Raw genomic sequence first — 26,810 nt, 5'->3', positions numbered from 1 at the left:
GGAGAAGATGAACACTAAAAGGCAGTAACACTCTTCAGCATTCAGGTACGGTGGGAATACCTGCCAGTACTCTAACCTGAAGTGTTCTAAAACTCTGAACCAAGTTAAAGGAAATGGCTAACAAAGGGATGTTTCATGCTTGTTTTATAAAGATGGTCCTACTTCTGATTTAGTGGCTGGCTGAGATCTGCAGCTATGCAGGGTCCTGGGATGCCCTGGCTTGCTCGCCCAGGAGCACACAGATCATGCCCTTCATCCCCTCCCTCTCCTCATCTTTCCAATTCTTTCTTTTCTGTTTGTCTTTCACTCATGATCTTCGTGGTCCACTTTTGTCCATCACTTTCTTTTCGTCTGACTTACTTCCTGCACAAGACAAGGTCCCTTCATCCATCCCACCTATATTCCCTCAAGCTCAGGCTGATCAGGCTCTTTGCAGCCTTCTTTCTTTGGAGGCAGAGCTGGAAGAGTTTTCCTTGGATTTATCTTGTCCCTCAGCAGAGTTCTCCCACCCAGTCTCAGAAATCCAGTTGTGTTGTAGGAGGAGGCATCTAGGAAAAGGAGGTGTTTAGGCCACTTCCAGAATGTGAATCTGGCATCCCATGTTGCTGTTTGGCCTATGGTGCTGTATGCACGGGGAGCTCTGTGGCAGACCTAAGGGGAAAGCCACAGTAGCCAGTCACGAAGCTGGGCCCCTTTATTGCCTTGCAGGTGAGACCGTCCCTTTGTAGCAGATGCACACATGTTGATGTGGTCACCCACAGAACCAACTTGCTTTCACCCTCCAACTTTCCAGGGCATTTGCTGGCATTGGGCTGCATTCCTAAATCCCAAGACTGGGAAGGAGTACTGTCTGAAGGATGCCCTTAGACATGGGGAGTTTTAAGGAGAGATACTTCTTACCAGGAATGTCAGTGGGATGTCAGTGAAGGGAGCACAAAGAGCTCTTGTGGCTTCTGCTGTCACCCCCATGGCAGGGGTTCACAGGGGCTAAGAGTAGACCCTACTGCCAGTAGAATGGTGTATTTATGGCTGAGACTGCACAGCACTCACTCAGGAAGGCCAGGCCAGTTCCAACATCCATTTGAAGAAGTGGGAGAAAGAAGGTAAAACCTAGCTCACCAAGAAGGCAGACAAATGTCTGGGAAGGTCAGAGAAAAGTGTGTTTCATGTGCAGAGCAGCACACAGAGGTGTGTGCAGATAACCATCCTTCACAGCATGGCAGTATGTACACCCACCCTGCCATGCCTAAACCTGGACACCCTGAGAGCCAGGGTATGAGTTGTCTGCTTACATCAAGCCAGATACAGCCTTGAACACCCATGTGAAAATGCAGTCCCTTCCCCATCCACCATGTGCTGCAGAACATCATGCACAAAAGCTCCCTCATGTGCAGAAAAAGGGCCACACCAGTATGCAGTAAGGCACATACTGCTGTGTACATAGATGCATATATAGAATTTTGGGTGTATGTACACCCACGTGTTTCTGTCCACATGCACAATCTAGCTCTGGTGCTTTTTCTGGCCTTTCCAGCCTGTGCCTACCAGCTTTGCTTGCCTCCAAGTTGGCTACAGAAGAGTCTCACAGCTCTACTATGCTTGCTTGGGTCTTAGAGACTACAAATGGTAAACTGGGACCGGGAATGGGGAGGGAGGCTGAAAGCAAACTAATGATGAAAATGTCTCCTCCATGCCTGTGCCTTAATTAAATGCATGGAGAGGCTCAGGGAAGCACATCTGTTTTCAATCTGGAGCCCTTTGATGGCATCAAATGTTCTTTCCCCAGATCAGGGGGGATGGAAATTCTGGGCTGGCTGTGGCAGCTTAGAGCCCAGGCTCCAGCCATCGGGAAGCTGAGGCCTTTCCTGGCCTGCAGGACCCTGCCTTGGCTGCCAGCCCTGCTGCCCTCGGGCCTTTCTGTGGAGGGGTCAGGGTACCTCCTTGCACCTCTACCTGCCCTTGGCCAGGGGACCGGGCAGGCCAAACTGCTGGGACCTCTTTGCTTGCTGGCCTGAGGAGCTCTGAATTGTGTCCTCCTCCTCCTGTCTTTTTTTAATTTGCTGTTTCTCTTTTTGTTGTTATCGCCCACTTTGGCTCTTTTGCTCTCTTTTTGGCCAGTCTTTTAGTTCTCTGTTGTGCTTTTTCTTCCTCTGTTTTCCTTCTTCCTTTCCTCTTTCCCATTCATGCTTTCTCTTCTATCTGTTACCTTTTGATATGCATTTCTCATTTTCACTATTTCTCCCCTTTCACTCTATTCCTCGGCCCCAGGAGCCCTCCCCAGGGCTGCACCCACGCTCCCCTCCAGGTGCAGCTCCAGCTGTCAGTTAGGGGAGCCCACACCCCCTTTGCACCCCCCTACCAGGGGGCTCCCCTAGCCACCCCTATGAGAAGCAAATGAGCGCGACGGTGTCGGCGCTGCTCGCACCCCGCCCGGGGGGGAGGCCGCGCTGGTGCCACGTCCCGGCGGGGCCCCGCGGGCCGCCCTCCCCCGGGTGCCCGGCGCGGCCGGAGCTCCGCGGAGCCGCCCCCGCCGTTTGAAGTGCGGTGCGGAGGGGAGGGGAGGGCAGCGCAGGGGCGGAGGGAGGGAGCCGCCGGCAGCGGAGGCGGAGGGACGGGGCGCAGCAGCCCCACAGCCACCCTGCGCCTCTCGGCCGGCGGCAGCTCCCCGGGACGGCCGGCGCCTCTCTCCTCCGGCATGTTTTAAGCCCAGCACTGCCCGCTCGCCTTCGGGCTTCCCTTCCTGCCGCCGTAGGGTCCCGTTCCGTTGCCCCCCCGTTCGGTCCTTGCACATCACCCATTCGAAAGGCCGGCGGCTTGGGGGGGGAGCTGGGCTAGTGGGCGCCCGGGGGGCGGGGGGCGAGGGCAGAAAAGCCCCGCTCGGTACCATGGCGTCCAGCTATGCCCACGCCATGGAGAGGCAGGCTCTGCTGCCCGCCCGCCTCGACGGCCCCGCCGGCCTGGACAATTTACAAGCCAAGAAGAACTTCTCTGTGAGTCACCTGCTGGACCTAGAGGAGGCGGGCGACATGGTGGCAGCCCAGGCGGACGAGGGCGGCGGAGAGCCTGGCCGGAGCTTGTTGGAGTCCCCCGGGCTGACCAGCGGCAGTGACACCCCGCAACAGGACAGTAAGTGCAAGGACACCCTTCCTTCCATCCCTTCCAGGGGCGGCCGCTCCTAGTCCGGAGCGAAGCTGCCAGGGAAGCCGCGGCGGCGCCCGTGGCTGACCCCGAGCGGGCTCCCGAGGTGGAGCGGCCGGCGGAGCCGCCGGACGGTCCCGGGGCTGGCTCGCCGCGTTTCCAGAGTCGGTCTTTCCCGCCGTGCCGTTGCGGGGAGCCCGCGTTCTCCCGCACCCGGCGGCGTGCGAAAACGGTTGTTTTCCCCGGCCACGTCCCGAGAAAGGGGGAGCGACGAGCTGCAATTCGTCGCCGCCGTGCAGCGCCCGTCGGGTCCCGTAACGCGCTGTTCTGTTTCCCTGTGGGGGACGGAGAGGAGAACAGCCCTGGGAGCCGGGCTACCAGGATCGAGCCCACGGGCTGAGCCTCTCTCCCACCTCCTGCCGAGGCGGGGGGGGGGGGGCTGAGCACAGGACTTGCCTGGACGGGGCAAGCCGCGGCAGGCATCTGAGCTGTTCTCTTGTCTATCCATCCACCCGACCCTCCGGACCGTCGGAGCTGGCACCGGCACCGTAGTTTGCGGGACATCGGGAAACTGCTCTGGGGTCTGGATGGGAACTAGTCGATTGTCCAACGACCTGCCCGGAGCATCGCGGCTCGCAAACACCCCGAGGGTGCGTGTGCGGCTGCGGAGTGGAGCCGCCGATTCCTTCCACCCCGAGCCCCGCTTCTCCCGGTGCGGGCCTCATCCAGGCCCGATGGGAAGGGCACAGCAGGGCGCGGACCTGCTTCCGACCTGTCCCTCGTAACTTGTCCTCGCTTGGGAAAGCGAGCAGCCGTAGAACAACAGCCCCGCGGCTGGAGGGCAGCTGGGATGGGCGCCATCTGCGCGGCGTTTTCCAAGTACCTCTTGTTATTTTCAGCGCTGTCCAGAAAGGGCGAACAGCGGCCGAGCAGGGTGAGGTGAGTGTGCAGGGCCAGAAAACCCCCCCTCGCTCTCCTCTGCTTTCTGTTTAAAGAAAAAAACCCCCAACATATATATATCTCCCCGGCCGCAAGGACTGGCCACGATTTTTGCTGTGGGTAAAGGCTGATCGGGGCCGGCCCCGCCGTGCATCCCTTGGGGTGGGCAGGGGCCGCAGCTGCTGACACGGGCTAGCTTCTGAGGGAGCCCCCCAACGCGGACCGGGGGGCTGCTCTGCGGCCGCTGCCGAAAGGCGGAAAAAAACCCCAGCCAATACCAACAAAAAACAAAACCGAAAAGCGAACGAAAACTGCAATTGCGATTTTCGTTCGTTCGCTTTTAATCTGGGTTGGGTTGGGGTTTTTTTTTCCGCCGGGGGTCACCTTCCACCCTCTTTTCCCCGCCGATCCGACGTGGCTTTCTCGGTATTCCGAAGGAAACCGAGCTGGGGAAGGGGCCTTTCCTTGAACCACCCCACGCCCGTGGGATCCCCGAGGTTGACCCCGACAAGATATTTCTCCGGGGGGGAAGAAGCATCCCCAGCCGGGTTTATTGAGGGAGCGCGGTCGGGAAGGGAGCGAGCGGTGCGCGGCTGCGGAGCGGCTCCTTTCTCTCCCGGGAGCCGGACCGGCCGCTAGGAGATAGCTTCAAAAAGTTTCTCTTCCCAGGACCCTGAAAAATGCAATATCTGGCTCTAAAGATGTTACTTTAGAGGGGAAGGCAGTGGTAGCTGCTCCCCTCAATTGAGCACCCTATGCTGCAGTACTGCCGACGGAGAGTCCCCAAGATGCTGCACAAGTTACGTGGACAACTCTTCTTCCCTTCTATTTTCCCCCTTCGGTTTTATCATATTTTACTTGGATCTGATTTACTTCTGTTGTTGCCCTTTACCAACTGCTGAGCTCTCCAGAGCTACCTAGGTCAGCCGGGAAAAGAGGGACCGTGTTTCCCCAATACCCACCCTGCTTTTAGAGCATGAAAAGGACCCAAAATCCCCATCCAAGGGCGTGTTTCCCAGCCGGCATTGCAAAGCAGGAACCAAACTACAGTTCCAAATAAATTAGAAGGTCGCTAAATGCTGTAAAAGTTTTAGTGCCATTGTGGTGAATTAGAAGGTTTTAAAAGTATTCTGAAGTAATCAAAACAAACAAACAAACAAAACCCCACCAAACCCCAAACAACAAACACCACCAACGAGAAAAAACCACACCAGGGATATTTTTTTCCTTGAGTTATTGGGCAAAGCTGTCATCTGGGCTTTCTGTCTCTTTCGCTGATGGGTTTATCAGATCCCATGAGTCTCCGTGCCTCAGTTTCCCCACCTATTGCATGTGTTTTGCGAAGTGTTTTGAGTTTTGTGCAGAAAAAGGACTGTGCTGGAGCTAGGCAGTACAACAGAGGTGTGAGCTTTTCTCGGTGAAAAACGAGAGCTGGTTCAGTGGAAAAGCTAACACAGGGAATGGTTATTCTCCATGTTGCTAATGGAGAGAAGGTAAAAGCTGTTTGGAGAAATTGGGGAATGTCTCAAGAACACTAAAAATTTTCTTCCAGCCTGGAGGAAAGTCAGCCAGTTTGTCCTTGGTTTCTGTCCCCAGCTGAACTGAAAAGCCAAACTATTGGTGCTATTTTTGTAATCCAAAATTAAGGGGAGAAGTTTGGTGCAGAAATCACAGGTTTTATTTTGACGTTTGATATTGAAGGAACTATTTCACCGCTCATTTGAAAGACGTTCAGGAGAAAGCATGGCTCTTTTTAAAAAGAAAAAACCAGCTGTGGCTAAAATATTTACGGGGAGAACTATCGGTGTGTTAAGGAGTTCCTTTTTCAGTGGTGTTGCAAAGCTGTCACTCGCTGACTTTAGCTCAACTTGTAGCTCTGAAAACCATACCCTAAAAGCTGACACAATTCACACCCTCCCTGCCTTTGCCCTTTAGTCAAGGAAACTGCAATCAGAGTTCCTCTTTGTTGCAAAATCACCTGTTAAGATACAACCAACTTTTGTGTTGGTAACAGGACTTTCACTAACTTTTGCTGAAGCTCAGACAAAAATTTGGATCACAGCTCAGTAAGAGAGACTTCCTGAACTTCCCAGCAACGGCTTTGAGCTCCTGTCGCTCCGATGCCCTTTGGGGGTGTCAGAAACCTGTTGATAGCCTGTGGGTTCCCAGAGCCCATGGCTCTGAAGAGGGTTAATTCTCCAAATCCAGAGCTAGTAAGCTATTAGGCTGGGTTTGGTTTTCTTTGGTTTTTTAAGATAGAATTTTTGACCTCTGCTTTTTTTGGTTGGTTAGTTTGAGTCTTATTGATGATGGCTCATTAAATGGTATGGAGAAAGCATGAGCAGCAAAAGAAAAATTGTTATGCTCATATTTCTTTTGTGAGGAATGAATACATCCTGCTTTGGTCCAGTCCTTGCACAATTCTGTGTATTGGAGTTATTACTGTCCTTTAACTTTTATTCGGTATAAAAACAATGGCAGTTTGGGGGCTGTGCTTCTCTTCCAGGCTGGCAGATTACACCGGTCTGTCAGGGCTGGTTCACAATTAAACCTAGGGCACAGGCTGCCTGTGGCCCCCTGCGACTTCTTCAATCTCAGTGGTCATCATTACCCTGCAATGCTGCTGCTCCTTCCTAAGGCAGCAAAGACCCTGCAGGGACAGCCAGGAGGAGGTGGGTTTCTTTGCTTAGGCTGGGTCAAGCAGAGCATCCGTGCTGGCTTCTACGCCCTCTTCTCAGGCAGTGGGTTGAGAGCACAAGGAAAGGGTTTTTCAGCAGCACATTTTTTGGTAATAAATCTAGTTGCTGCTGGATTTTTCAGATATCGTAAATAGAAATTATTTCAAGAAAGGAAAAATAAATTGAGGGAGGACTGAGGACGACTCTTCACTGCAGCAGTGGATGGAGGCAGCGTCCAGCTCAGGAAGCCATGAACACAGAGGTTGGCAGGATGAGCTGGGGCAGAGATTGCTCCATTGCTTCCTAGGCTTATACCCTCTGACTGTCATTACCGTCAGTCTGAGACAGGATCCTGAGCTGAAGGACCTTTGATCTGCTCCCACATGGCTGTTCTTTATGCTTTAATTGCCTCTTTTAATCAGAACAAGTGAGGTTGTTATAAGAGTGTGTAAATATTAAATCATTTCTCTTTTTTCTTTCTCCCCCCCCCCCCCTCTGATCCCAAGGCAAGGTTGTCTGTGGTGTTGTACCTTCCCATCCTCACAAAAAAAATGTCTTGTTAAAAAGGGGTGGAAAAGCTCTGCCACTAGTTTGAATTTGAAAAGCGATTTGGCGTTGCATGGAGCATAAACCTGAGAAGAAGCTTCTGGGACAACTACGGGGTTTTCCTTGCAAACCTCTGGTTTATCTTGAAGTACTAGGTGGCTCTTTTGTTAGTAAAACACAGCCCTTACTTCCCAGAAAACGCTGAGACTGTAAATTGGAGATGTATGAAGAACAGAAAGGAAAGGAAAAAATGCAGGCTAAATTGATTAAATCTAGCAGGTATTTTCTTGCTCTCTTGTCCTGCAGAGCTGATGGATCAAGGGAGGGTCTGCAGGAAGCACCTGGCTGCTGATGTCCATAGGTTACACATGGGCAAGCGAGGGAAAGCGGCAGCGATGAGCAACCTTACAAGGTGCTGCCTAGAAAGACTTTCCAGAACCAATGCTCTTCTTCCAGCAACTGATTTGGGAAAATTGATGATCAGGTCAATATTATTTTTAAGGCACTTGCTGTTTATGCAAAATACATCTTACTTTTTCTTACAGGAGTAATCTTTATGTGTGCCACTTGTACCGTGCGTATCCTGGAGGCTTCCTGCAGGAAGAGTGAGTGGTGTTTGCTTGAGTAAAGGTTGAATAACAGACAGATAACTAACACAGAGAAGTTGTTAGAAGTTTGAGTAACTTCTTTTCATTTATGTTCCTTGGGTGTATCTATTTAATTTCACTCAGGCTGGCTGGTGTGTGGTTATTTCAGCAAGTATCTCACAATGTTGGGTATTTTTCTTACATCCCTGAATCCTACAGTTTGAAGTGGAGAAACATTTTTTGTTTTTCACGTAAATTTCTAGAGCTTCTGGATGCGGACAAAAGATGAAATGTGACTGTCATAAACATGGTGTCTTAAAAAAGGTAAAAATAAAGGCACCAAAAAGCAAACAAAAATGGAAAATGTACCATTAGTAACAGAGAGAAAAGAGCCATGTGAATCTGGAGGAGAGCTGATTCAGTTTTCAGGTGCTGGCCATGCTGCTCTCTTTTTGATGTGCAAAACTGGACTTTTGTTTGTGAATTTCACCTTTTTTTGATCATAATCAGTTTTGCTTCCTGGTTCTCATGGTCTCATAATTTGCTGATGGTATTTGTGTTTTCAATCCATCCGCACAAAGCTTCCAACTTTTTAATTTGAAAAAGATTTTGCTGTAGGTTTTTACTTCCCTCCCCCCCAATGTAATGAAAACATTTCCATGAAAATTAGATTTTGAAATCTCTCATAAAACTTAAACGTTTGGTCTACACTGCTAGAACACTCCTAATGAACATCAGCTTTTTGTCATCTGCACTGAGTTTCCACTACTACCCAGTCTATTTTCCATCTTTTTGATGATGTATAAAGCAGTGATCGCATGGGAAAATATTATCTCAGGGTTAATTTGTGCAATCCTTACTCACAGGAGTCATTGCATGCGATTCAATGGGCTGCTTATATGTATGCTAATAGATGAGTGTTAGCCTTTAAAGACTTGACCAGCAGCCTTGAGTCATGAAAAAAACTTTTTTTTCCTGGCTGGTGGAATATTTCTGTGAAGGTATGAAACAGTTTTGCTGTCTGCATTCAGGGCCGCGACCCTTTTGCCTTTCAGCAAAGGTGCAACACACATCAATGCATGGGATGTTAGAAAGCCTGGAAAGAAAGAGCAAGAGCATGGACAGGGTACAAGCCGGGGGGGCTGGGAGAATTTAGTGTTTGACAGCGCAGACACAGAATTCCACAACCATGGTTCCTTCAAGGATGTATTTTTTACTTTTTTTCCCCCCTGGTAACCAAGTTTGGTCCCATGGTTTTGGACATCCCCAGAATGGCTTGATGAGATTATAGGTGTTTATTCCTGGTTGCAAGTTGTTTATGATATATTTAATTGTTTTTGAAACCCATGTTAAATAGCCCTGAGGGAGCTGTATTCCTGCTGAGCCTCCATTGCATAATGAAGTACATCACGAATATTTACCGAGTGTCACAATATTCCAGACTTGGGCCTCTGTTTCTGGGGAGAATGAATCACTGCATTTCTGGTTCCCCACCCTGCTTGCCTTTCCTAAAGGAGGCTTGGATTTCGGGGCAGATTATAGAGATGTGAAGTGAGAATCATCACAGCCTAGCTGGAGGAGCAGTTGACCAAGGCTGTGATTGAATCTTCTGTTTGAACTGTCCTTGTGGCATTAAGCACAGAGCACAGAAAGTTTTAAACTTGTGCTCGGGTGGTGGAGCACAGAGCATAGGTTTTTAGCTGGTTCCTCCAAGAAAAACCAGTTGTATGGTCACATGGGAAATATCTTCTGAACCTACTGGCTGCTCTGGTGGGAGAGCAGACACCTCAAAGGGGTGGTGAAATCCTAGCAGGTCTTATGGCAGTTTGATGGGGCGTGGAGAAGGATGCCAGCAGTGCCTCCTCCTGAGGGGGAGATGCAGCACACGTTCAACCTCTTACTCAACACTGTGTTGTAGATTGTATTAGTGGAAGCTCATGTATTCATAGAAGCAAGGTGCCACCAGCCCTACAGCACAGGTCTGTGGTAACTTGTCCTTTGTCACCCTGTGCTGTGACTACAGCACTCTTACAGCCAGTGGTACAAGGGTCCTCCAGACAGTCCTTCAGTTCTTACTCCTAGATTTGTTGGCTCTGCTCACATTTATCATTCCTGCATTGATCTGTAAACATGTGGTATGTACCTAACCTGCCATTTCCTTTCCTGCATGCTTTCTGCTGGAGCCAGCTAGTCTGCTGTGTAGCCGTGGAAGATGCTGTGAAGTGGGGATGGGAGCTCAGCAGAAGTGCACTGTGTGTCTGCTGGGACTACGGTAGCATCATTTTGAGAGAAGTTTCTTTCAAATAACATCTGGAAGATGATGGTTGGGAAGGGAAGGGAGCAGTGGTGCCGAAGCTGAGGACTGGGGGCCACCTCCTACAATGGAAAGCCTGGCATGTGCAAGATGGAGTCTGCGGCAGCCAAAGCTAAGAGGAGAGGCCTGGTGAGCAAGCCAGTGAGAGTCTATTTCAGCTTACACAGCTTTCTGGGCTCCTCTCTCACCTCCAGAGGCCGAGAAAAGGTTATGCCAGTGTTTAAAGCAGCTTCCCAGACAGTCTGGATTTATCATGCCCATATGGAGTGAACATTTACCTTGAGGTGGCAGCCCAGGACGTCTTGGTGCCTTGTATTCCTGGAAGGGAAGGTTAGAAAAGAGGTGAGGGGAGCCAACTATGCTGTTAACAAGTCACTACATCCTACTGCAGCATCCAGTTCATATTTCACCCAATTTTTCCCCATTTCTGGCTAGAGAAATTTTCCTACAGGAGAAACTCCAGCCAGTCAGCAGGACTGCTGGGCAGGGCAAAAGTCCAAAGAGCCGCTCAGTGTCTGGCTAGGACCCTCTCCACATCTTGATGAGCTGCTCAGGCAGCAAAACTGCTTTTGCACCAAGAGCTGGAATTCATCAGGAGCCTGGGGACATTGCTTCCTGCTCTGAGCCCACCAGTGGATGAACTTCTCCTGTGGCCTCCTTGACAAAAGTAAACCAAAGTTATCCATGGCCCTGCGCACGTGGGGTAAGACAAAATTGCCAACTGCAGCTGCTGAGCGGGCAGGCTTGGGGAAGGAAAATGGCATCCAGCTCTGAAGGGGACCAGCAGTCCCAGGGGCACTTGGAACAAAGCAGGATGCTGGGGGTGACGGAGAAGGTTAGGTGACTGCAGAAGTCAGCATCCATGTAGCTTCCAGTCATCTCTTGTAGCCAGCGTAAGTGCTGGACCAGTCAAGGTTAGGTAAGTTTTGAACCCATGAGGGTCTTTAGTAGTCTGCTGTTTGATCTTGGTTTTGTTGTATTTGTGGCTGCTGAATGAGTGGAGGGCTAAGCTGCTCAGTGCTTCTGGAAGCCACCCTCTTTTTTGGAATCATCACTAATAGAACACACATTTGGAGAGGAAAAAAAAAAAAAAAGAAGAAAAAATCCTGCTCACAGCTTCCAAACAGCCATCATTTCTATGTGTCAGTTCAGCAGAGCTGGGGCTTTGCAGGGATAGATTGGACTTTAATAGGGAAAAGTGCCTGAGCCGTAACAGTGAAAACGGAGTGTTAATGCTCTGGGCCTGGTGCTGCAGAAAGGGCTGCCCTAGCCAGTGGCTCCGCAGGCAGGTCCTGTCCCCATGAAATCTGGGCTGGTTTCCTGTAAAGCTTTACAAGTGCTCTCCCCCAGCCTGTGGCTTGAAATGCCAGTAGCACTTGATACCTGTTATCCTTCTGCGTCTTGCACAGCATTGTATTTTCCCCCACATGAAAGGTACAGAGCAGAGTTTTGTGAGAACAGAACTGAGTTGCTGCTTGAGATGGATGACTCCCTTGCTGACAGTGCTGAAGAAAGCTGGTGACAAGTCTCTGTCTTTTCTGAGCATGTTTGCTTCCATTTGGCATGGGGAAACCTGTCCTAAACATGAGCCAGTGGGGTAGCCTGTCCAGCCTTGAGTGCTTGAGGTTGTCAGATCAAATGTATTGGTGACTTTGTAGTGATAGAGAGAAAAAGACCTTTCAGGATCAGTCCAGAGCTGAGCTTTGCTTCCCAATGCCTTTACTCTGAATGCTAACGGCAGTCTGTACTTCTCTGTGAATAGGGGATGGAGAGCTAAGGTGGTAACGGAAACACAGGTCTGCATTTTATGCACACACAAGGCAGCCTGTTGGGGAGGGCATTTGTGTGCTCTATGTGCTCCCCAGGCAGTATAGGGTCACTCAGCTTGGGGGTACAGCAGGGCAGGGTTTGTAGGATATAGTGTTTGCCGGAGCCTATCCAGAAAAGGCTTGCACCCAAGTCTATATTGAAACAGTAGAGTTTGGGTTTTTTTCCCCTTCCAAACATCAGCTGATATGGACAGGCAGGATAAACCCAGACTGTCTTTCACTGCTTCAAAATGCCTTTGTGCCTTGGCCACAGGGTCCTGAGGTCTTTTTTTCTGTGTATTTGCTGCCATAACTTGACCAAGTTCACCTTGGTGTACCTCAGTTTTACTACCCATATAACTGGGTACAGTCTTGGCCCCCTAAGTAAGGGCTCTGAAATCGGCTGGATGTGTGTTATATAAGAGCTCGGCTTCAACAGTGATTCATGAAGTTTCTTCTCCCTCTGCATCGCCCCCAGCAAACTGCAATTTCATCTGCATTCTCTGGAATTGATCACCTTCTGGGTTAATTAACTGATTAGCATTGAGGAGATCCATTGCCGTGAGCTGGAGCAACTTCTAGCAAGTTTGTTCCTGCAGGGAGCCCACCTTCTGCTCAGGTACACCTGAGGTCACCCCATGCCCTTGGGGCAAGTTGTGTTTGTTGCATGAACCCATCCATGGGGTGAAATGGTTTCCATGGCAGATTTTTGCATGTGGAATCGGATCTCCTGAACATCTTGTGGTGCTTGGGCTCTCCACAAACCCAAAGAACACAAAGAGCTGCACATGCTGGTCAGCTGTAAGGTCCCTGGAGCGTTTGGTGGCAGGTAGTGAAATTCCCAGTGGCTGGTTGGGATGGTCATGCTCTTTTTCTCTGCTGGCCCGGTCTTGAAAGTTGGCCAGAAAGATCTTTACTTGCAGTTTGTTTCATTTGGACAGCTGCTGATCCATCTCATGGAAACTAGGGAAAACACTCAGGAATAAGTGCTTGTGACGCACTGCTTGTTTGGGATTTGGTTTTCATTGTTTCTCCTAAATAAAAATAAAAAAATAAAAAAATCAGCTAATCAGTGAAAAGAAACAATCACCTGTGATTTAGGACAGGGATCTCTCACTGTAAATAATAAATTAGTGTCAGGAGACCAGGCAGACAGAATGGTTGATGAATATCCTGCAGGCTGAAAGTTGTTTATCAAGCCTGTTTGAAGGCTTATGACTAACAAGCTCATTTACAGAGTTTGGAGTCTGTTCATGAGCTGTTCTCCAGCTGGGAGGATGTGGGAATCATCAGAAAATGTATTCACAAGTTACCCGATCGTTTAAAAAAAAATGATCAGACAAACAAAGACTGGTCTTTGGAAGAGAACTGTAAGTTCTGAGGCATTCCTGTTAGGAAAATGGGGGGCCCAGAGAAGAATGAAGAACTCCACATTGCTCACTAATGACCTATTTTGGTGCTAACCCTTCTTCTGAATGCCCCACCATCAGCCAAGCCCTCCAGCTGTGGGACAGCTCATTCCCTATGGGATGTGTTCTCCGAGGTCTGATCATGGGCACCCCATAGGATGGATCCATCTCTTCTACACCAGTGATTCCCAGTGGGGAAATTGGGCTTGCTGGGGAGCGTGGCTGGTCTCACTCATCTGATGAGCCTATAGAGCAGATCTCCCCAACATCACAGCCCAGTGTGTTTCTGCATGTTGCCGTGTAAAGGAGGGTGTCATGGTAGCCACTGGCATCAACCTGCTGTCTATAAAGGAGAACAAATTCAGAGTAAGGAGCCTATGCTGGAGTGCTGTGATTCTGTGCCCTTTGCAAATCTGCTTACCTGGCTTTGAACCAACTCTCCTGGCTCAGTGTAAAACACTGCATCTTTTTGAAGAGAGGCAGATGTTTTTCACCCCCAGCATCTTCTGTAGTTCTGCCGCATTTGTGGAACATCCCCTCGTGTTCAGCATAGAGGGGGCTCCAGGTGTGCTCTGTTTGGGCAAGCTGCATGTCAAGGAAGTTGCAAACTGGGTAAAAAATGTCTAGAGGAGAAAAGCAGTAAGCAGAGTTCCAGCATCCAGTTTAGGAGGAAAGAATTGGTGCTTAGCCTCAAGAAGAGGTCACCAAGCCCACCTCCTTCTGTTGCAGCAAGGGACATGTAAGTGAGGTAGCAGGGAAATCCTCCCGGGTCTAGTCAGGACAGGGAGACCAGAGAAGAGGTGATGTGAGGATGCTGTCAAGACCGTAAGTGCAGATCTGATGATGGCAAAAATGTGAAGGAATAAACAGTGTAGAGCTCATCCTGTCTTGAGATGGGAGTCCTTTTCCCAAGTTTCAGTGGCTGTGTGACTTTAATGTGAATATGCCTATGTGCTTAACCCTGCATTTTGTCTGTCCTCACCAGCACAGTGGTGCTGCCTCCTGTTTTCTCCTGCTTTCCAAGCAGGTTGCTGTGCTGTTTTCGACTGTGGTGCCTGTGTAGCAAGAGGGATGCATCCAGCTGAAGGGAAGTACACGGAATGGACACAGTCACGGGGGGGTGACCCACTGCTGGGAAATCAGTTAACAGAGTTCCTAGATGTGCCTTTTGGTTTGAGCATTGTGGGCTGGAAGTAGCTGGTGTGATGGAAGACAAACTAGGATGCGATTAGCAAGAAAATCACCCCAGAAAGCTGCCCTTCATCATTCCGGGAAGGTTCATGTCTAACGTTTCCAAATGCTGTGTGCTTTTGGTTAGAGGTAGTCTGTGTCTGGAGGAGCTTACAGAGAGCAAGTGGAGAGGACGCCTTGTTTTCAGAGGGTTGAAGCACTCTGTGCAGAGCTGGGTGCTGAATCCTGATTTTCTCACCAGCAGTGGTGCCAGGCTCCCTGTTCTCCCCGCCTTTCTTGCTACACCCATGGCATTGCTCTCCAGGCATCCTTGGAAAGGCTTTGCTCCCTGCTGTGCTTCCCAGTCTCTCCTCCGAGTGGGAATGCTTTTGCTTGTGTGACGTATCGCTGACCTCTGGCCATGTAAAGCCGAGAGTCATTCCAGACATTTGTGATGATGGATTCAAATCCTCGTTTCCATGACTGTTTAGGAAGGGGTCTTCTTTTATTTTTATTATTTTTTTTCCCCCTCTTTAATCCATCAGAGAAACATAGAACAAGAGCCAGAGGCTGGGAGCAAAAGCCAGACGTGCATTCAAAGGGGGTAGAAAACATGCATTTTTTAACCGTGAGATGCTATGTAATCACTAGAAAGAACTCTGAAGAAGAGCGTTGGCTCCTCCATCCATGAATGTCTGGAAGCTCTTTTGGAAGATCTGCTTTTGCCAGCCATGAGTTATTAGTCTCGCTAGCGGGGAAACTGGGTGAAATGCTATGGCTGAGTCTTGCACAGAAACCAGCAAACTAGAGCGCTCAGCTTTGGCCGTGGGATGGATGGATGGATGCACTGCAACATTCCTGTGTAATTCGATGTCAGGAATATTCCTGCCAGGAAACTGGATCACAGGACCAGATGGAGAATGCAGATCCACTCAATGTGAGTCTGTTTACAGGTTTGAACCAAAACATAGCAAGAAACACAAAAGGAAAGCAATGTCCTCATCTCTGATTATAACTCAGGCCCTTATGTGAACCAGCTGCCACACTCATTTATAGGACAATCCCCTCTTCAAAATCCCACTGCTAGGAATATCAGAGATAGGAAAGCCTCTGCAGAGCTACAAAGGGCAAATGTTAGACATGGAAAATAGCCCAACTTGCTTTCATATTTCAGGACCTCTCCTGGATTTACTGCAGTTCTGAAAAAAGCAGGCTGTTGCTTGAAATTTTTGGTATTTCTGGCCAGGCTGAGTCTATATGAACATTGTCTCTTGTAATCACAACCCTGTTGGCACTGGATAAAATGAGGAAAACATGGAGAGCTGCAAATTTAATCAGTGGTGGGGAGGGAGATAGATGTGCTCAGCATCCTCACAGGACACAGAGGCACTGAATCGGTAGGGAATGTCAGAGATGGCTTTTCAGGGCTGGCACCAAAGAAAGGGAGCAAAAGGGCCATGATGATCAGAGAGCCACCCGAGTCTGCGCTCCATTTTGTATTCGCTTGTCACTAGCCAGGGAGGAGCCCACTAAACCACGAATGGCCAAAGAGTGGCTCCCCTGGGAGCGTTTGTAGTACTAAACCCTCATGGCTGGTTCTCTGCTGGGACAGGAGCCTTTTCTTGTCCCGCCAGGCTGGGCATTTCCCAGCAGCAGCATTTAAGTGCTTGCAGTCACATGCTCATGGCTATGCTGTTGGCCAAGAAGGATAGAGCACAGAAGTTTCCAAATGTGCTTTGTTCCTAGAAGGGATATTAAGTAAAAATGTGCCGAGAAATGATTTGGCAAATGGTTTGGTTTGGAGGAATTACACTTTCCTTCAATATGATTAATAATGTGGATGAGAGGAAAGATCAAAATCATAGAATCATAGAATAGTTAGGGTTGGAAAGGACGTTAAGATCATCAAGTTCCAACCCCCCTGCCATGGGCAGGGACACCTCACACTAAACCATATCACCCAAGGCTCTGTCCAACCTGGCCTTGAACACTGCCAGGGATGGAGCATTCACAACCTCCCTGGGCAACACGTTCCAGTTCCTCAAATAATTAAGCTCATCTTAAAACTTCGCTGGGCTGAGCCATGTTCAAAACTCAGCCCGGGTGTGAAAAGTCGGAAGGTCTCTGAATTTGTCCCAGATTGAATCCAGGCAGGATTCAAGCTTCTGAAAAAATACTGGTGCTTCCATGAGCATGTTAAACCTCTTCCAGGCAGAGCCATGGCTGCTGCCCTGGGGCATTTGGCATTACTGTGCAGTCCTCAGGTACACCCCGTCATACTTCACAGCTGAGCCAGGTGCTGGGAGAGTCTGCAGAGAGCATCCCTGGAGACCACCTTCATCTTTGTCCAGGTCCTTCTTCTGAAAACATGGCTATCTGCTGCTGCCTGTGATCAGGAGGTACCTTAAGGGATGGATGCAAATAGGGTCATCCTAAACTGGCTAGATTTTGCTGCAGGCTGTACTCTGGCTGTTGATCCCACTTTAGGGCAGCCTCTCTGTAAAGAGAAAAATTCCTGCATGCCCAGTGTGCAAGAGAGGCAGGTACCTCCTGGCTAAAATGCTTACTCTGACCCAAGCTGGTCCTATTGCTTGTTTGAGAGAGTGGAGAGGATGCTCAGCCTGCAGAGGAGAAGGACTGCTGTAAGTCATTAGCTAATAGCAGAAGCTGCTTGGGAAGAAGTACCAACCTTTCCTTTAACTATGTTGACAGACACAACAGCCAAAGAGAATGACACCTTCCTGCCAAAAACGTGGCCAGGCACTTCTTGGGTGATTTTTTTCTACACTGAGAAATGCAGGTTCTGGTCAACTGCAATAGGCAGGAATTTTCTGTCAGATACAGAAGTAGGGGGGAACCTCCTCCAAATTAAAGCAATTATGGAGAAAGCAAATGCTTTGGGTAAATGCTTTGATTCTGTTTTTCATTTAAAAGCGGTATCTGTGCTGGAAGGTGGGGGGAGTAGATTTTTTTTAATGTCTCAAAATGGAAAGAAAACACTTTGACTTTTTTCTTTTCTGTTGTTTGGGGTTTTTTTGTTTGTTTGGATTTGTTTGCTAAAACTTTGAGAAGTCATATTAGACGTCAACTCCAAAAAAGCTTTTAAAAGTGGAAAGCCGAAAGCCGTTGATTGCTGCCAGTGCCCAGCCGTGTGCCGGCGTGAGACTGCCGGCAGAATACGGATACTCGGAGGGCAGAGTGGAGGGGCTTTTCTGTTATTTTGGTGCCATCTACTGGTCCGAGCCCACAGAAATGCCTGTGGCAGAGGAAATCGGGAGGAAAGCACGACGATGTAGTGTGGCCAGGGTCCCACAGGAGCAGGGGCTGCTCACCCTCCCTGCGCAGGGCACAGGAGTGCTCTTGGTGCTGCAGTCCCTGTCGCCTTGGCCTCCACTTTCTCCTGGTTTAATACTTACACTGGCACAGCTGTACCAAAACCCGGGGCTCAGAGTGCCTGGTCTGAGCCCTTGGCTCTTCCAGGTCTGGCCTAGCAGAGGCAGGCAGGCGGTGCGATGTGAAGGAGAGAGCCATTGGCAATGATGCTTCTGCCGCTGTGCACCTCTGGGTTGGGATGTCTATGGAGTAATCAGCACTGAGGTCTGCTGCGATTTCCCTTCACCTTGTCAGAGCAGTGATATGCACTGGTCTTGGTTCTTGCATGTCTCGTAAGAGCTTGGACTTGCCCAGCAGCTTGATCTTTTGCTGTCACTATTAATAATTCTTTTTAACTTTCACTGAGCCACCAGTTTTTGAAGAAAATTCTCGGAGCTGAATTATCTTTGCAGTTCCTGTTCAAATTGACAAGCTGTGGTCGATACTAGCCAACAACTCAAAACCTGCCCGGCTAGCAGCTGCAACGAGCATCTCACGTTGTAAACAATTTCTCCAGAAAGCCAGTTGCAACCAGTTGGTGAAGCTGGGCTGCCCTTTTGGAAGTCACCTCCAAGGGTTTTGGTGCCCAGAGCAGCCTGTCCATGGCCATATTCTCCTTTCCAGGTCCTCAGCTCCTGTGGGAGGCTGGTGCAAGCTCTGCCCCATGGCTTCTCCTTTGTTGCAGCCTCTCTCCTGCCACACACTGCACACTGGCTTTGCTCTCCCAGTGGCTGGGCCAGCCCCATGCCACGCATCCCTGGGGGCAGGATATTCTTCTGTTGTGGCTGCTTCAAAGGGCCCAGGCCCTTCTGCAACTTGCTTCGCTCCAACGGGGTAAGCCATACTCTGAGCAAGACACAGCCTGCCTTGAACTCAGCCACCACAGGGAGCAAGGAGGAGGGAAAGCTAGGAGAGGGGAAGAGATCTTCAATTGGGGTTTTCTGTTAACCTTTCCCACTTATTTTATTTTACAGTTTAAAGGCAAGACCCACAACATGAAATCTAATAGCTCAAGAGCACTGTCTCTGCCATGCAAATGTACTATCTGCTCTAGCAAACACGGGAGGTGTTACACCTTTGGTTACTGTCTGTGGTAGCTTTTTAAAGTGCTTGCATTTCAAGCCTTGAAATTTCCCAGGCTCATTTTCCTGAATGATTTGACAGAAGTCAGAGCCATTTCTGTGTGAAAACTGGAGACATGGGGAGGTTTTGGATACAGACTGTGCCTGAAAGCTGGAAAGGCTGATGCCCAGGTGCTGGGGACTACCAGGTGGGAGAGGATATCCCAGAGCCAGTTGCTGGGATCCAGTACTGGTTTGGGGCAGCCTGGCCTGTTTCAGTCAATGCTAGTGAAGCTGGTAGTGGAACTACAAGGCAGATGTGGTTAGGGCGGATGTGGGCACCCGTCTCTCTGAACATGGCTCTCAGTGAGTGCAGCAGCAGGTCTCCCAAAGCAGGCGATGAGAATATGACTTTTGACTTTGCTATAGGCTAGCAGGTAACTAGGGAAAGATGTAGCCTGTGTCCAGGGGTGAGAGATTTAGCATTTTATTACCTCTATGCCCAGGTGATTGATCCAATAAAACTGTCAGAGCAACCGCAAAACAAATGCCTGAGCAACAGAAGAGGTTCGTGCAAGAAATCTGCACGTATTACCACAGCCTGGGCTTAGCAAATAAGAGAACTTGAAGTCATCCTTGCATAAATGAAAATTGCCCTTCAGAGAGGGCAAGATCAGAGTTCCGTTAGCCAGAATGAAATGTAGTATTTGTTTTAGTACCTCATCCATCCTTTATCAGGGGTGAATTTTCCATTTTAAAAGGAGCTTCTCATCTCCAGTTCCTGCAGTCCTCCTAACACTAGGAACAGATCTTATTGAAGTATTACTTGGGTTTACTTTATGTGAAGATCTTTTTCTTTCTCTTGCTTTTCCTTCAGGAAAGCATCTCTATTCATTATGGATGCTTAAACTATCTGCAGCGTAAAAGTGGTGTCTAAGCTGGGAGTGGTCCCCTGTGAATTTGGCAAGTGAATTCCTGCTCAGGAACGAGCCTGTGGCAGCAGGTGACATACGGTTTAATACACTTCTTCCCTTCAGATGTTGGGAAATAAAACGTGATTCAGATACAAACATTTGATGATGTTGGCTTGGTCCCCTTGTGCGTCTCTGTATAAGGAGAGTAAATTTAAAAGGCTTGTTTAAAAGCTAGGAGAGCACTCCAGGGTCTGCCCTGTTGAAAATGCCATCTGACTTCTGGAGTAGGAAATGGCTGAGATTTTCCTGTGCGGTTGCCTCGAGCTGGGCATTTCAGCCTGTAGTTAATGTCCCTGACTGCAAGTGGCTTGAGCTTCAAGGGGCTCTGCAGGTGGGTTTGGCTGTCACACTTCAGCTTTTAAAATGGAGCCAGCTGGGTAACGGTAGGCCATTACTACCAGATGCCAGCTTTTGCCTGGCTCGTAAATAGAGTGTCCGAAGCCTTTATGGGAGGACCATCACATAGTGCATGAAAGTTCTATGCCAGTACAGCAGGACCAAGGTCCAGTCTCAGCTGTGAATTCCTTGAAGTACCATGGCTCTTAATGCTTTTTTAAGCTCCAGATTCAGGGGTCATGTGAAAACCTGGCATAACAAAAGAGGAAGAGTACATCTCTGGCAAGTGTGTGTTAGTCAGAAGGATGAGATTTAGCCACCTTCCAGAGGGTGCACTGAGAGGAGGCACAGTCTGTCCAGAGCCTGTCTTAATGCCAGTCTTCTACAGAGGCAGCTGTGCAGTTCTCAGAGGGTCCAATTTAAGGCGCGTGAGCATTTAGGTTCATCCCATTTTGGCTGTTCGTGCTGTGCATGAACAAAGCTCAGTGGCAAAGCCAAGGGCAAGTTATCCCTTCTCCCCCAGCCCAGTAAGGATTCACAAACACACTTAATTTCAAGTCAAGTAACAATTCCTGGGCTTGCAGGAGCAGGGGTTAACTCAAAGGCTGCAGTTGCCATGCAAGCATCTGGGTTTTACAAGTGCTGGAGCAGAGTGAGCTGACACGGGGCAGGCTGCCTGCTGCTGGCTGCAGCAATGTGCGAAAAGACTCCTTTTCCCCCTTTAGTTTTTGTTGCTGTTGCACAAGTCCAGGGAATGGTTAAATATCCTGCCAGGGCGAGGTAAATGAATTGTCTTTGCCCATTAAACCTCTGTCTTTGTAGATCTGCTGTAGCCATGTGCCTCTGACTCAGACTGGGGAAGGAAACAGTAAAGTTCTTGCAGAGCATGGGGATGGGAGCATTTTAAAGCCCACTGGGCAGGGTTTTCAGCAGAAAAACGTGGTTCAGGCTGACCTCTCCAGAGCCCCCTCTGAGAGCTGAGGCAGAGATTGCTTCTGGATCAAGAATCTGTCAGTTTTCCCAGGTTAACTCAAGATAGCACTGGCCTGATGCCGGCAGCCGAGTGACAGTCTTTCCCTTCCCATACATACGTGCTCTCTGCAGAGCACTCCCACATGTGTCACATAGACACAGAACTCATGCTGAGCAAACACCAGAAAGGTTCCTGACTCAGGTTTCCTTTTCTGGCGTGTTTGGCAAGGTGGAGTGGGAAAAGGTTTGAGGGTCTGGTGAGCTCACTGGCAGAGCTCTGCTCCTCTTGGGGATGTGGAAATGATCCCCCAGGACAGAGGCAGCATGGCTGTCTCTCATCCTAGCACAAAGCTGAGCTGTGCAGGGTCAGGAGGTGATAGGGCTCCCAAATGACCATGCTGGAAGCAGAGCCAGGTAACCTACCTGCTGGTCTCCATGCTGCGGACTGTGGTCTGTCCCAGCTGAACATCCAGCCTGGAGGAATGGGATACTTCCCTCTTATTTCTGATAAGCACTAATGAGCTGTGGGGCTAACAACCTTGAGGTATCTTGCTCCAAGATGCTGCTCTGTGGCTTGGAGGTTCCCTGCAGCCCAACTAGAGCCAGCACAAGCCTGGCTCTGCTGGCTGCCAGTCTGTCAGCTCAGTAAGGCCCTTGTAGAAATCAGCTTGCCCTGTCCTGTATCCTGTGGCTGAACTTGGCAGGCACACGACCCAGAGAGCTGGGGAGGGGGCATGTCACCACTCCTAAAGCAGGCGGCAGCCTCCTGAGAAGGAGTAGGAAGTGCAGAGTCCCCCAGTCCCCCCACTGAACTGGCAGCTCATGCCAAGTATTGTAGCCGAGCATGTTTGCAGCGTTTTATGGGGCATAATCTGTTGTCATTGAAGCCGATGGCAAATTCCGTACTTTCTGCAGCTGACGCTAAATAGGTCTTTTGAAGGTTGTAATTTCTCATTTAACTGATGCCAGTTGCAAATTCTTTGTGCTGAGGAATAACCCCTTAGCGCCAAATAAAATACTGTGGAAGTCTGTGGCATGTTTTTCAGCGTATTGTTAGTTACAGCCCTCCTGACAGAGCACATTCTATGCTGAAGATAAATGCTTGGAGACTCTTGCCAATTTATGTCCGAAAGGGCTTTTCTTGGATGTCCTCTTCTCCATGGAAAATGCTTTTCTGTTTTTCCAGCAAACATTTAATGAGCTGTGCTTAAAAGAAGGCCTATTTCAGGACCAGACTGTTCTGCTTTAGCTCTCTCTGAGCTGGTTTAGGGCTCTTTGGATGCTCTGATCTGTGTTATACAACACTGCATGGCAATGGTCCTTTGCATAGCAATTTACATGTTCCAGGACCTGCATGGGGGATGTTTCAATCCACTCAGTACTGCTCTCTAAGTGTCCCGTGTGCCCGAGATTGAAGGGTATTTGCAGCTAACTCGTCAGAAAATCTGGGCTCTGTCCAGGCTGTAGGTACAGTTCTTGGCATTTAGAACACTGGGTTCAGTCTTTCCATTTGAATTCAATTTCTTTGATCAAGGGGGAGCCTGGACAGCTGGTTGAGTGGGCTGAGATGTGGGGCTGGTTGGAGGACATGCCCACAGGAATGCGGGCCCCTGGTGGCCCATGTCCAGGAGCTTTGTGTCTGGCTGCTCATGGCTGCTCACTAGTCACAGCTCAGCATCGCTGCCAGCACTTCCAGCACGTGGTTGGGACCTGGGACTGGCAGGAGGGAACATTCAACCTGAGCCATGGAGTTCAGCCCTGGTATCCCTTTCTGAGAGATGTATGGAGAGCTGCATGGGGAGGAGGAGGGAGGAAGCTAACTCTGACACAGAGTCACCTGCGTACTCGCTCCTGTAACCAGAGAGGTTGGCAAGAGATTTCCTAAGTGAAGCTGAAGGCCCTCAAGGTTTCTGTGAGCAGCCAGGAGCAGGTGAGCTTTCTGTCCTATGGTGATTTTAGAAGTCCCATCAAGAGGTGCTTTTGGTGGAACAGAGTAGAAGGCCCATTCCATGGCTGCTTCTGTCTAAATCAACCCAAATATCCAAACATCAGGATGATGGCTCATTAAGTTGACAAGGTTGTGGGAGACACCATCAGTGCATGGAACGGAGGGAGACAGGCATCAGTAGGGCAATCTGGTGGCCCATGCTGGTGATGCTTAGTGTTTATCTACCATCACGTGGCTGTGGCTGACCCAGAGGCAATCGAGCCTGAGCTTCAAAAGCTAGGCACTGCCTCAGCCTGAGGAGGTACCAGCACAGGGATGTGGTGGTGTCCATCAGCTGTTGAGTGCCATTTTATTTATGAATCAAACCTGAGAGTTTTTCCATGAAGAGTTAAAAGCAGAGCCAGCATAGATGTGAGACCTCATGGTTAGCACTGATGGTGGCTAGGAAATGCAGTTTACAATACTTGCAGATAGAACAGCTAGGATTTGCACATGCAACTGACATGAAATAGCTGCTGCGTACACTTCTACCATATACTAAAAGCATTTTAATTACTTGCTGTTAATTTATTCTTTATACTGTGAAACTCAACAGCATGAATGGCACAATTGTAAAGTGAATGCATCCCACTCCTAGTGTATTTTGAAGTGATTGCTTTTTGTCTGAAAACTAATAATGGGACTACTAGATGTGTTACAAACAAAGAGAATGGCACAACACATCAAAACAATCCCAGGCACAGCTACAGGCTGAGCAGAGAAGAGATTCAGAGCAGCCCTGCGGAGAAGGACTTGGGGTGTTGGTCAATGAGAAAATGAACATGAGGCAGCTGCAGTGTGTGCTCACAGCCCAGAAAGCCAACCGTATCCTGGGCTGCATCAGAAGGAGCGTGACCAGCAGGTCGAAGGAGGTGATCCTGCCCCTTTATTCTGCTCTCATGAGACCTCACTTGGAGTATTGTGTGCAGTTCTGGTGTCCTCAACATAAAAAGGACATGAAACTGTTGGAACAAGTCCAGAGGAGGGCCACGAGGATGATCAGGGGACTGGAGCACCTCCCATATGAAGATCGGCTGAGAAAGTTGGGACTGTTCAGCCTGGAGAAGAGAAGGCTGCGTGGAGACCTCATAGCAGCCTTCCAGTATCTGAAGGGGGCCTATAGGATGCTGAGGATGGACTCTTCATTAGGGACTGTAGTGATAGGACAAGGGGTAATGGGTTAAAACTTAAACAGGGGAAGTTTAGATTGGATATAAGGAGGAAATTCTTTCCTGTTAGGGTGGTGAGGCACTGGAATAGGTGCCCAGGGAGGTCGTGAAAGCTCCATCCCTGGCAGTGTTCAAGGCCAGGTGGGACAAAGCCTTGGGTGACATGGTTTAGTGTGAGGTGTCCCTGCCTATGGCAGGGGGGTTGGAACTTGATGATCTTAAGATCCTTTCCAACCCTAACTATTCTGTGATTCTGTAACATGTCTTCCAAGAGAGAAATATTTAAACGGATGGGCAAGGCAAAGCAAGGAAGGAAAAAGAAGCGCAAAGGAGCAGGCTGACTTGCCTACAGTCATTAGAAAGCTGGAGCTGGGGAGTTTTCCTGGCTGCCAAATCCCACCCTGCCTATATATCTCCTGGCCCCAGCTTTGCTTTTTTACTGGTTTTGTTGCCTGGCTTTTTTTTCCTCCCAAAGCTCCTCTCCCAAATACAGCTTCACCAAGAGCTTTGAGTGTGGCGTGGGCTCCAGGGCCACGAGTCTGGCAAAGAACTGATGAAGTTGTGTCAGTCCACCTTAACCTCAGTGCAAGACTGAATTTGCACATGCTGTTTGACCTGCGGCAGCCCGGACACATGTTTCTCTAGCTTGTTTTAAGGACCCTTGATGATGGAGAAATCTGTATTATATACACTAATCAGCCCTGTAATCTTTAATTTGGTGGAAAATCATTTACTTATTCCAGGAGGGCTTTCATCTGGATGGTTTTAAACCTACATGTACACACTGTTTCGAATGTGGCCCTGAGGCTAGGCATGCTCTCTCTAAATATTCTGAAACATAATTGTTTTTCTAGTGAAAAACATCATCAACTCCCATAGGTTTTGGGTTTTTATTATTTGGAGAACATTTTTCTCAGGTTTCTGTTGCAATTCATATTCACATATCAGTGTTTCTTGGCTTAAAAATAGTTTGTACTCAACTTATTTCATTTTTGCTTTAATTGTTAGTAAAAACATGCGTATTGAAATAACCAGCAAATGATTTTGCCAGAGGATTGATCAAAAAAAATCCTAAGATGTTTTCCTAAGGGAGGGTGGAAAAATGTTTAAAAATTTCTCATTAAATGTAATTGGCGTTTCTGGAAATGACTGACACTGGGAAGTTTGAAGAATGCCCATGCTCACAGGCCAGGGGACAGGAATTTGCTGTATTTGACAGACTGTATACAAGAAGGACGCAGCACTGCAAACTCGGCAGCCCAGCTTTGCCAATGTGTCTAGACAGCCCATCTCCATGAGGGAGAGAAAAGCTTATTTCTTGGAACTGTTCCATCTGTGGCTGCTCTGATGAGACCAGACCACTTATGGTCTCCTTTATCAACGGAGGCTTTCCATCCAAGCTTTGGGTTTGTGCTGAGCTTGCTCAACCTGTCATTGCCTTTTGACTGATTAACTACATGAACTGATCTAGGCTCCCACAGCAGGCAGGATGCAGCAGTCAGAGCAGGGGGCTGTGGTGTAGCATGGGTGCATAGTTTCTCCAGCTGTGCTACCTTGGATGATCCATCAAGTCTTTTGCTGGTTTTGAGATACAACTCTTAAGTGAGGATGTGGCTAGATTGGCAGCTGGTGTGATTCATTGGCTAGAGCCTTTAGAAAGACTTAAACTCTGTTAAATTGTGCTAGAATGGCAGCATTTGTCTGCTAACCCTGCACCAGACTGAAAGCAGTGTTTTGTGGCTGAGATATCCTTTTCCAAAGAGGTCCCCTAAGTTGTTACATCCTCTGGGTTAGAGTATCTGACATTTCAGCCAGATTAAGAGCAGTAATAAGCAGATATCCTATAATCTTTTCATCACCTGGAGGCAAGGATTATTACTCTGTGTTAAGAATTGTTTTTTCCAGCATATCACACATTTGCCCCAATTCGCAGGAGCTTTGACAATCATAATTCTGCTTCTTCTGCTGGGAACTGTGCTTTCAAACTGCAGCGAACTTTGTGGAAATACAGAGGTTTCCATTTTTCAGCCTTTTGATTTAAAATTTCTAGATGATTGTTTGACTCTGGCAGGGCACCATTCAAAATACATTCCAAAATAGTCATCATTCCAGCAGACTAAGAAACATAAGATGTAGCAATTTATTACCTAATGTGAAATGCATTCACTGTCCAGAAGAGGCTAAGGATGGAGGTGGGTCTGAGCCTGATTTCCCTTTGCATCCCCTGGAGCCCATGGTCTGCCCTATCCACCTTCCTGTTTTGCTTAATGTCCTTATGTCCAGCAGAAAGCCCTTGGAGCCCAGCAGCAGCCTTGTCCCTCCTCCCTTTCCCTGGCCTTACAAGAGCAAG

At 48.9% G+C, this 26,810-nt stretch overlaps 1 protein-coding gene across 1 annotated transcript in view; it reads left to right on the top strand.

The window, feature by feature from the left end:
• Nucleotides 1–2,544: 2,544 nt before the first annotated feature.
• Nucleotides 2,545–26,810, top strand: part of PRRX1 (paired related homeobox 1) — a 40,857-nt gene continuing 16,591 nt past the window's right edge. Inside the window, exon 1 of the mRNA XM_061345441.1 lies at nt 2,545–3,126. Within this exon, the coding sequence (XP_061201425.1) occupies nt 2,886–3,126 (241 nt within the window). The 5' untranslated portion in view covers nt 2,545–2,885. The remainder of the gene's footprint in view (nt 3,127–26,810) is intronic.

This window comes from Neopsephotus bourkii, unplaced genomic scaffold (assembly GCF_033783945.1).
Source record: "Neopsephotus bourkii isolate Nb327-2 ecotype Australia unplaced genomic scaffold, CSIRO-AGI_Nbou_v1 NB_234, whole genome shotgun sequence".
In the NCBI taxonomy this organism is placed as follows: Eukaryota; Metazoa; Chordata; class Aves; order Psittaciformes; family Psittacidae; genus Neopsephotus; species Neopsephotus bourkii.
The sequence above is the reverse complement of the archived record's forward strand: the minus strand, read 5'-3'. Positions and strand labels throughout refer to the sequence as shown.